A 12,052-nucleotide genomic window follows, 5' to 3' on the forward strand; every position below is an offset into this window, starting at 1 on the left:
AAGCCTGATCCAACAGCTAATCAGATAGTAAGCAAAGCAAATGAAATTGCTACTAGAAAGCTTGGCCATCTTCTCAATGCCCATTGGAATATGGCAGTGCAAAGGATAAAATAAACCAAATACCTAAAAATAAAATGCAACCAAATAGAACATTTAGATTTTTAATTAAGTAATAAAATTAAGTATTACTTCAATATACTGAGCACCATCTTTAAGCAAATGGTATATTACAAAGATGTTTTCCTTCTTTTAAGGAGAAAAGGTGAGAAAAAAATTTAATAAAACCACCAGCTAGCGTAAGAACTCAGAGATGACATCTAATATCTACAATGCTTAGGATATTTCATGAGGCTCCATTTTTCCTCCCTGCAAACCCTTTCCCTGCTAGGACCCAGGTCACTCTTCACCACCTTCCTGCCCTCTCTCACCCCCCATGCCACTGCCTTCCATCTAGGTACAACAGGCCCTAGAGCCCTCTAGGACAGGTTGTGGTCCCCAACCACAGTTTGTTCATGCTCATCATTGCCTTTCAAAGTCCTACTCATCTTTAAAGTCCAGATTCTCTTTGAATCCTTTTCCAATAAACTTGAACAAGCTGTTCTCTTCCTAACTATTGTTTCTGTTCTGACAATAGGAGACTCAGTCTCACACCATTTTACTTTCTATGATTAGTAAATATATAATAATGTGCCTAATAAATCAAGATAGTGCCATTTTTAAATTTTTGTACACAATGGATGCCCCATCACGTACTTATGAGTAGACATCACATTTTAATAATTGGTTGCCTCGATATAAGATATGAATGAAGGCCAGGTGCTGGCGGCACACGCCTTTAATCCCAGCACTCGGGGCTCAGAGGCAGGTAGATCTCTGTGAGTTTAAGGCCAGCCTGGTCTACAGAGCAAATTCCAGGAGAGCCATAGCCACACAGAGAAACCCTGTCTCCAAAAGCCAAAACAGAGAAAATAAAATTGCATCAGTATCTGAGGTACCTAGAGGTTTATAAATCCCTTACGTGAGAACTTATCCTTTCTCTTCTGATAGTTAAGCAGAAGACGGGAAAGAAATGTGGGGACACGAGGAAGGAAGGAAATCTAATTGAAAGCTCTGCCAGCTGAGAAGCACAAACTCCAGCACCATCATCTTTCCTTTGAGAGTTGCTAACATGAAACACCATTCTTCGCTAGACAGATGTCTTACACTAACACCAGAAAGCAACCATGAGGCCCTCATGTGCAAGGCCATGGCAGGTCTCACTCTTCCCCCTGGATGTTTGTGATGCTCTAACCAGGCTGCTACCTTTGTGGGCTGTAAAGTCATGCTACTTTCTGACGCCTTGATCTTAGCATGTGTCATCCCAACAGGAATCCTCCTGGAAACACCCTGAGATCTGATTTAGACCCCTTAGCAGACAATTGAAGATAGTAACTTCGGAAGCCACTAAAATGGTGTAAATGACTATTCTATAAACAATGAAAGGTGACTCTTAGGGACTCTTTCCTTCACTTTCCTCTTAAATACTATTATTAACATATCACTTATCTAATCCCCAAACTGACTAGTCCTTACATTATTCTCCATGCCAGTCACACCGTTCAGTTAGCAGAGCTGAGGTTCCTAACAGACTACAGGGAATCTTCCAGATGGGGGGGGGGCAGCTTGGAGCTATGCCTCCTCTACTCCACCAACTCGGATTCTAAAATTTTGCTTGTGATGCTAAAATCATACTTATGGAAATGAAAACAACCAATATAAAAATATACTGCAATTGGATGATGGTGGTGCACGCTGTTAATCCCAGCATTGAAAAGACAGAGGAAGACTGATCTCTGTGAGTTTGAGACCAACCTGGTCTACAGAAGTGAGTTCTGGTACAGTCAGGGCTACACAAGAAACCCTGTCTTTAAAACAAATAAACCCCAAACCCTAAACAAACAAAAGCCAAATATATGTGTATGTATGCATGTATATGTATATATATATATGTACTGCATATGCTATGATGTTATTAAAATATATAATACTCTCTACATATATTCTAATAGTAAGTTAGCTCCTATAACTAAAATATTAAAAATATCCTGTTTTAAAGCCACATCTTCGTATCACCTCAAAAATGATGCTCACAGCTGTAGTAGTTACCAGGGTTACTAAAAAAACAATAGCTATCAGTGTTTACTAAAGAAATAATGAATCAAAATATGCAGAGAGAGGGGGAATAAGAAATAAAATAGTTTCCATTTAGAATGCATTAAACTAATAATCTGTAAGCAAGTGCTTGCATTATTTGTAAATGGTATTTACTTTTCACAACAGAGTAAGATTTAGACTAATGAGTGAGAGAGAGATAAAGAATCAAAGAGCCAATAGAATATAGATACAGAATTCTTAAACACTACCCATAAAGATAACGAATGATGCTATATCTCATGCATCACCACTGAAATTTAATCAAGTATAATATAATGAAAATAGCTACATATCACATGGGATATGATCAGTGTAAAATCCTTCACATACAATTTCTCAGCATATCGCCAAATATTTTACACAAAACTCCATGATGTAGATGATTTTGTTTCTGTAAGTTTGCTCTTGGTGACAAAGCCCAATTCAGGTGCCATCTTCTATACTTGGCCACAATACTTGAATCAACTAATTCCTCATTTTTAAAAATTTTTCTTTGTTGTCATTTTTTGTTGTTTCAGGTTGTTAATCATTAACTATAAAATATTTGAGAGTCGATGTTTTCTTAATGTTATATGCATGGCACATTTTTTCATTAGCTACCATAAATTTTTCTTTCTTTTTTTAAGAGTATCTTCTACAGTTCAATCTCTCATTGAACTAGCTAACTTGAACACCTGAACCTCCTGCACTATCTGTGAAGACCATGATTACAATATACACACTGCCTTGCTCTCATGTGGGATGTCCTTCTGTATATGTGCTGCTTTTATTGGTTGATGAAGAAAGCTGATTTGGCCAATGGCTTAGCAGAATAAAGACAGGTGGGAAATTCGGAGAGAGAGAGAGGGAGTAGTGGGAGTCAGGGAGATGCCACATAACTGCCCAAGAAGAAAAACGTAGGAACCTTACCAATAGGCCACAACCTCGTGGTGATACACAGATTAATAGAAATTGGGTTAATTTAAGATGTCAGAGCTAGGTAGAAATATGCTTAAGCTATTGGTCAAACAGTGTTGAATTAATATAGTTTCTATGTGATTATTCGGGTCTGGGTTACTGGGAAATGAATGAGCAATCTCCGTTTACATTGCTCAACTAACAATACAAACTTCTGATAAAATATGGCTAGTGTGTTATACTTTGTAGTAACTGGTTGTCTGATAAGGAATATAAAAGTCTCATTGGAGGTAGAGTCAGTTAATTCATATAATTCTACATAATAAATTTTATAGATACAGAAATCAAATGCTTGGTTTTCTCCAAACATACTTAAAATTCTACAGAACACTTGGCTCCACACCCCATGAAAAAAGTGTACATTCACTTATATGAGTTTCTAATTCAACAAATTAGGTTTTATAAGGAGGCTGATGTGCACATGCTTTAACATCACTACTACACTAATGACTGACACAAGGAAAATTCTTTCCTTGGCCTTTTAATACATTCTGATTGATTCTTGTGTTGGTCAAATTTGGTCACTATGACAAAACACTGGATAAAACTTATTTCAAAGATGAAAAATTTATTTTGAACCAGTTCCAGATGTTAATCCACCACGACAGAGATGGTGATGTGAACAAGAACAGTTCATCTAAGGTAGCCAGAAGACGGAGAAGGAAGGCCTACCCTAGCAGGGTTCCCTCATTATCTCTCCGCTAGCTAGGTTCACAGCCTACTGGGAAACCACCTAGGCTAAATTCAAGGCATGTCTTCCTCTCTTATCCAACCTCCCGGAAATTCCCCAGAACCACACAAAAGTGGTTTTATAAATCACCCAGACATGTATCAAACCCAATTAAATAGAATAGATTCAAAAGTCTATAAAATGATATTCATAAACATAATGGACATTCGGATGCAGTTGATGACTGGAAATCCTTAAGAATATTAGACCGGAATAGACATTAAGAGAGAACATTGTTCAGTGAATGTTGCTTCTTGTATTAATGAATTGCACAGATAAAGTAATACTAGAAAGGCTTTCTACTGTTTGAGTCTATTGAAATGAAATTTTACTTTTCATAGTTTTAAAAAGACATGAGATAGATCCCAACAAAGAATGACTATTATCTGCACATCTGCATCCTTCCTTACAAAAATGAGAAGAAATCACAAGGATCGATCTATCTTCTTTAAAACTTCCACAGATAAACATCTGAATATTATTGCTACACTAAAAGATTCATAAGAATCATAAAGAAGAAAAGCATAATGACTATATAAAATAGGAATTAATTATCTGGGTTTTAAAAAATATTAAAGGCAAATGGTCCTGTGTTTGTGGTCATTAAACCTAGTAATATGTACTATAAAATACTGAAAAATATTAGTAATTTAATATAACAGTAAACAGTTATTTTGCAGTTTTATTCTATTACTTTCTATTAGGATTAGTCTATATTTTTGAGCTTCAAATTGAGAACATTTTTTCATTAAATGATAATTTTATGTAAGCTTATAAGAAATTTAAAGTCATTTAGACAATTTTATTCCCTCAATAAGCAGATTTTCAGTGGCTAAGAAACTTGTGACAGCTATATAAATAATTTGAAAGCTAATAAAGTTCACTAACATTCTATTAGGCAACCAAAATACCTATTGATGCTTTTTATGACATGTTCCCAGTCTGAGGCAGGCCACCGTGGTGATCTCCCTTTCACTATGATTGTGCTGATAAGCATGTCTCCAGATAGGCAGCACGCTCATAACCACCCCTAGGGGACTGGTTACATGAAAAGCTTAAAAAAGTTAAAAAGCAACAAAGTTAAATAGTTTTGAAACTGACACTAATAGAACTATTAATTTAATAACTATTTGGCTTCTTCCTTGATCCTACACACAAAAATCAGTATTTTCTTGGCCCTATCAATGTAGAAGACATCTGTGTGTTTTCTTTGGGGACAAAAGAGAATTACATGCAAAGACTGAGTATTAATTTTATTCAAACCAAACAATTTCTTTATACATCCTGACAGTTACTTGTCATGTCTGTGGACTTCAGTGACAAGGAATGTATTATGTCATATTTTCTCAATACTAGCGTGGACTTTATCATGCCCTTATCCTAAACGCATTTGAAAGTTTGAAAAATTCCAATGATATTTCTTATATATAACCCAACTGAATTAGAAAGTTAATTAATTTTCTTAAATTTAGTAGTAATTAATGTAACCATTTTAACATACCATGTTATTCCCAAGTTAAAGGGGCAAATTCAGAGAATTCTTGCAAATACAGCAAGTGTAGTTCTTTAAGACGTTAAAGCATTACTAAAGGACATGAGAGAAAATCTCTTGGAGAATTATAATATAGGTTTCCTAAACAAACTAGACTCCGTTTCAAGATTTCTGTATAGGAAAAGCCACACTATTTCTCTGAAATCTGCTAAAGACTTCAATCTCTATCGGCCTATGGATATATATTACACACGATAATTTGCTATGTGCAGGTAAAAAATATTTACATCCTGATTATCATTATAATGTCTCATGCAAATTTGCTAGCTATTTTTATATAATCTTGTCTTGACAGAGACTAGTCAAGCAGCACTGGCGGACCTCTTAGTTGTGACTTTCCTGATCTCTATCCCAAGTGCCGTGATTCTAAACCTGAGTCCTGGTACTCAGGAGAGCCACGGTGCTCGGGCAAGCTATCAGGCAGCTATGGTGCTCAGGTGACCCGTGATAGTCAGGTTCATCCTGTTGTGCTTATGTTATCAGGAACAATTACACTTGTTAACCTTTCCTTCTAAACAAAGGGCTATCTTAAGAAAAACTGTAGAAAGAGCAAAGAAAAGGCAGCGTTTGGAATCTCAGATGAGACGAAGGACCAGGTAAGATATTTGTAATAACCCTTCCTGAAGGCAGAAGAGTTCAGTGAGAGCTAACTGCGCTTACCTGTCTCTGTCTGGAGAATAATGGTCATCCACCACCCGGTGTCTGTCCATCCGGCTAATCGTATTGTAATGACCAGGAGCACGTGTCCCTCGCAGCCCCTGCTCCACGTTCCTACTAAGACAGCAAGGTAATTAAACACCTGACTGATCTACAGCACATCCCCCACAAAATAATAATAAAATCTGTTTTTTGGTTTATTTGTATCTCTGATGGAATAAATTTCATTTGGAGATTAACAGTTAATTGAAGATCTGGCTGATCTTACAGATACATTAAGAGCCCAATAAGAGAATATCCTTAAACAATGTCATACCTTACTGATGGGCAACCCAAATCTCTGTAATCAAATTCACTGATATAATACACACTAGAGGAAAAGATTTATGAGAAGATAGGTTCAATGTGGCCCATGCTAGACAGTGTGGGAAGTGTGGGAAAGATGCCTTGTGCATGGTTGGACCTGAGTTCAAATCTCAGTACCTATGCGGTAGGAACCATGCTCTCTGGCAGCACGCCAGCCTAGTCTACCACCTTTGTGAGTGACTAAATTATAGCTGTCCAATGGTCATCTTTCCAACTCCTGCCCTCATCTACTCTGAATGTGGTGGTTCTTTGAAAACATAGAATGAAAGCTAAAATCCTCACTCTAGGTGATGGACGAGGTTTCTGCCTTTGCAAACTACATTTTTCCATTAGTCTGCAATGTTATGCTTGTATATAGAAGAATATACAAACACACAGGCAAATTTTATATAATATATATCTACAGTGTCCTATCTAGTTAATATCTATTAAATTATATCTTTGTATATTATACATATTTTCTATTTAGTATGTTTCCTGAACTCTCTATCATGTATAAATCACATACATTAATGTCCGTGGTTTACATTCCATGTAGTGCTTTGGTCCTTAGGTTGGTCAGAGATTCTAATATCATAAAACCTAGAGCAACAAATTGGAATGACATTTCTCTCACTATTCATGCATTATTTTAGTTTCTCAAAGATTTTTTAAAATGCTTTTCTACTTACCAATTACTATATCATTCATGAATATAATTATTTGGTTCTAAATGAATCTGCTTAATATTTATATGCAATTTAAAGCTAGTTTTTCGTAACTAATTTGAACTCTTAGGGCAAATAACACACAAATCATGCCAGGTAACCAACTATCCCGCATCACCTCTGAGTCCCGCCCCAGTGGTGTCTTGTTTTTCTTTAAAAGGATGATTGAAAGGATAATTTATTTTTAGAGGTTATTACAGTAATTTAGGCAAAATTCACCCTAACTACCTAGCTATAAGCAAAATTTACAAACTAACTTACCTTTGTGGAGGAGGCACACTCGGTGACCATGACCTAGTCCTTCCGATAGCATCGACTCGATGAGGAGACCCTGATGGCGAACAATGGTTTGATGACATCACTTGTTCTGGCACAGATAATGTGGAGCTTTGAAGGTCTCGAGCATCGTGACGATAATCTAGGGGCAGAAGACGAAGTAAGAATCATTTGCACACCAATTCTTTGTGTTGCACTAAGAAACATAAAATACTAGTGAGCCTGACATACTTTTAATGTGATAATTGCAAGTATAACAAACACAGTAATGGTTGAAACATTGTAAGCACAAAAATGAAAAGGGAGGGACATTTGATGGTTACTGTGGTAGTCACTATTTGGTAGTTACCGTGATAGTCACTATCTGATAGTTACTGTGGTAGTCACTATCTGCTAGTTAAATTTGGCAGTCACTATGTGATAGTTACCGCGGTAGCCTCTATCTGAGAGTTGTGTTGGTAGTCACTGTGTTCACTGTATTAGATAAGGAAAATTTTTAAGCTCTTTAAAAAAAAACAGAATCAAGATTGTCCTAAAAATATTTCACCCCTATAAACTTAAATGTTTCTTGGATATTGTTAATATTCACAGTTCATACTATGCTTCATCATCTGCACTTACACGTTAAACAAGGTTAACCACGTTACCTAACACTCAATGCTGTGAAATACGCGGCAGAGCTAAGAAAGCACAGGAGTCCGAAGACAACATTCACTGTCTAAGAAGAGGACTAGCCTAGTGACTCTCCATCCTCACGGAAGTTAACATGAGGAGGCACAGAAACTTGGAAAGGGGAAGAGGGAAGAGACCCTGCATGCCAGAAAATCAACAGTTCCGTGTGGAGAAGCCGTGGGAAAGGAAAGAGGCCAATGCCGTTTGTCTGAAGCTGCACATGTGTAGAGTGCGTACGCAGTGGAGAAGCGTGAGTAAGGTTGAACAGGGAATGTGACATTGCTGCCACTGTGGCCATCTTCACCATGCTCACTGCAGCTGTCAGGAGTTGGTCATGTCGCCACTAAGATATCTGGTGGGGGCCTCCTAAAGCAGACTGCTGCAGTGTGCATCCCTGAAACGCATTGCTGCAGAGTTTGTGCATCCCTAAACACATTGCTGAAGTGTGCACCCCTAAAACGCATTGCTGCAGTGTGCACCCCTAAAACGCATTGCTGCAGTGTTTGTGCATCCCTAAACACATTGCTGAAGTGTGCACCCCTAAAATGCATTGCTGCAGTGTGCACCCCTAAAACGCATTGCTGCAGTGTGCACCCCCTAAGACACATTGCTGCAGTGTTTGTGCACCCCTAAAACACATTGCTGTAGTGTTTGTGCATCCCTAAAACACATTGCTGCAGTGTTTGTGCATCCCTAAAACACATTGCTGCAGTGTGCACCCCTAAAACACATTGCTGCAGTGTGCATCCCTAAAACACATTGCTGAAGTGTGCACCCCTAAAACACATTGCTGCAGTGTGCACCCCTAAAACACATTGCTGCAGTGTGCATCCCTAAAACACATTGCTGCAGTGTTTGTGCATCCCTAAAACACATTGCTGCAGTGTGCACCCCTAAAACACATTGCTGCAGTGTGCACCCCTAAAACACATTGCTGCAATGTTTGTGCATCCCTAAAACACATTGCTGCAGTGTGCATCCCTAAAACACATTGCTGCAGTGTTTGTGCATCCCTAAAACACATTGCTGTAGTGTGCACCCCTAAAACACATTGCTGCAGTGTGCACCCCTAAAACATATTGCTGCAGTGTTTGTGCACCCCTAAAACACATTGCTGCAGTGTTTGTGCATCCCTAAAACACATTGCTGCAGTGTGCACCCCTAAAACACATTGCTGCAATGTTTGTGCATCCCTAAAACACATTGCTGCAGTGTGCACCCCTAAAACACATTGCTGCAGTTGCATCCCTAGATTGTTCAGGAGCTCTGAGGGTAACTAAGAAGCAGCACATGGGCTTTGCATGCAGAAGACCTTAGGTTCATCCCTGGTCCACATCCATCTTAAACGATTGGAAACAGACATAACTCAGAGAAGCCATTTCATTCCTCTGCAGTCTCTTCTCAGTAAGTTGATGTTCTGCAGTACTAGACTGGTGCCATGGGACAGCTCAGAAGATTAAGACGTAAATAATTGAAGAAGCACCCAAGGAAATAGAAGAGGAAATTTTGAAAGGGAAGAAACTAAACTCCGTAGGTTGTAGGCTTATTCCAATCGCTCTGAAAACTCTGGCATTAGAGTTTTCGTAAAGGGAATACACTTTTTAATTTCTTAAAGACAAACACTGGTTTGGGACTGTGAAAGAAAAAAGGCAAGGTACTTAATTATGTAGCAGACAGATTCTATGTATCTAAACACAAACTGCCTCAGGCAAGAATGATTGTGAATTCTAAGCAATCGAGATTGGCAGCAGCTAGTAAGGGCATATTTCTGTGTACATATACACACACATTACACTGTGGTAAATAAAGAAAAAACTCCACACATGTTTATCCATATGCAAAATCACTTTCATAAGCTTGGAGACAAAACATACACATAATCATGTGTATGCACACATGATTACATATGCTTTTTAAGTAAACAAATGATAATCATATAAAGAGAAAAGTATAAGGAATTTGTTGTTGTAAGTTACATAATCTGTGAAGGACTATTTGAAAGTGGATTAAAATGTGTGTGTGTGTGTGTGTGTGTGTGTGTGTGTGTGCGCGCGCGCATTCTAGATCAAGTACATGGGAAGCACATTTTTTAAAGTTAAAGCTAAGAAATGAACAAGCTTGAGTTCTAGGACAACCAGGACTACACAGAAAAAGCCTGTCTCAAAAAACCCCAAATTAATTAGTCATAGAAATGATCAGTTAAAACCAAAAAGGCAGAAAAAAAAAACAGGGATAAGAAAACAATGGCAATGAAAACAAACCCCTCTAACAAATGCTCAACAAACCGTTCAAATGATAGTAGTGATCTCAGCACAATAGCTAAACTATGATTGATGGAGCAAATCAATAATCTCCAGGAACTGATGATTGTAGGAAATCATACAGTAGAAGGCTAAAAAATAATAATCAATCACTTTCTTATAACTAGCAAGGAAAGTTGGAATTTGAAACTAAAAAGCCAATACCAAGTATAATAGCACATCTCTTAATAAAGAAATTCTTGAGAGCAATCTAACAAAATATAAAGTAGATATGTATGAAGAAATCATCAACAATGAATAATAAAATTGAAAGGACATGATAAAGGGAGAGATACAAAACAAGAAACTCATTATTATGAAGAAGTCAGTTTAATAGACATTCTAACGGTTTGTGAGTACTGATAAGTTGCTTTGAAAGCTTTTGTGGAGAAGCAAACAGTTGAGAATGTAGTAGCCCTGATTACCAAGTCTGGAGACAGACTGTAGGAACATTACATACTTACTAAAATTTGTAACAGTCGGAACATTGCAGTAATGACCAGAGAATAAAGCACACAGTGGAATGCAGAAATAAGAAATAAAGAAACAAAGAAGAAAAAAAGGCAACATCAAGATAGTCAACTGATCTTTGCCAAAGGACTAAGCAAAGACAGTCATCTCAACCAAAAGAGATGAAACATCTGGCCTGCAACACAGAAGAAAATGAACCTAGATGTTAGAGAGACAGTTCATTAACAGAACATTTTAGCAGAACCCTGGAGATGAGTAACTCAGAGAAACCCTATCTCAAAAAGCCAACACAACATACACACACACACCTTTTTAAATGTGTGTGTCTGTGTGTGCATATATACACACACATAATATATATGTTCCTTTTAAAACAGTAACATTCTTGTTAGTGTATATTAGAAGCAATGGTATCACATTTAAGACATTACATTGTCTAAAAAGAAGCTAGATTCTTGACTTTTGAACAGGGTTCAGACTATTAGAGACTATGAGAATTTCTGAAGTTAGACTAAATGCATATAAATCATGATATACCAAAGAGATGTAGATCCAGGAGCCAAATGCTGCACTTGGACGAGGAATTTTCCTCCAGTCGTTTGTCTCTAGTTAGTGGCACTGTGTGGGGAAGATGTGGCACACGCAGACAACAAAACTCCCGGAAAAACCACGTCGTTGCAGGTGGGCTTTAGAGGGTTCTAGCCTTGCCCCAGCTGCTCCCTCTGGAGGGAGAGACAGTGTCTGTCCTGAAACTCACAGAGCCTTCAGGAGACTTCAAGGGGTGTCTTTCCCTTACTAAGATTACATAAGAGTGTCAACTAATTGGGCTGAGAATCTTCAATGGCGTACCTGCCCAGAAATTGCCCATGGGGCTCAATTGTATCATTGACTAACCCATCTTCCTGCAAGTAACTCCAGAAAACATTTTGCTTTAGGAAGCTAGACATAGAGAAGCAGAAATTCATTAGGTCTGTGAGCACTATCTTTATTTATTTATTTTGTTAACTTTGGTTTTGGTCTTTTCTAGACAGGGTTTCTTCTTATAATCCTGGCTGTCCTGGAACTCACTCCACACTAGACTGCACTCAAACTCCCAGAGATCCGCCTGACTCTACCTCCCCACTGCTGGGATTAAAGGCGTGCACCACCACTGCCTGGCAAGTGAGCACTA

At 37.9% G+C, this 12,052-nt stretch overlaps 1 protein-coding gene across 49 annotated transcripts in view; it reads right to left on the reverse strand.

Moving 5' to 3' along the window:
- Rims2 (regulating synaptic membrane exocytosis 2) overlaps nucleotides 1–12,052 on the reverse strand; it is a 410,761-nt gene that overhangs the window by 179,388 nt on the left and 219,321 nt on the right. For 31 of the 49 annotated variants that reach the window (XM_075961115.1, XM_075961108.1, XM_075961122.1 and 28 more), the window contains 2 exons: nucleotides 7,424–7,580; nucleotides 6,093–6,206 (listed from right to left, as the gene is read on the reverse strand). In XM_075961115.1, the coding sequence (XP_075817230.1) occupies nucleotides 6,093–6,206; nucleotides 7,424–7,580 (271 nt within the window). The remainder of the gene's footprint in view (nucleotides 1–6,092; nucleotides 6,207–7,423; nucleotides 7,581–12,052) is intronic. The other 18 variants (XM_075961105.1, XM_075961103.1, XM_075961107.1 and 15 more) reach the window with 1 other exon arrangement.

The sequence above is a fragment of the Microtus pennsylvanicus genome, chromosome 2 (assembly GCF_037038515.1).
Source record: "Microtus pennsylvanicus isolate mMicPen1 chromosome 2, mMicPen1.hap1, whole genome shotgun sequence".
Lineage (NCBI taxonomy): Eukaryota > Metazoa > Chordata > Mammalia > Rodentia > Cricetidae > Microtus > Microtus pennsylvanicus.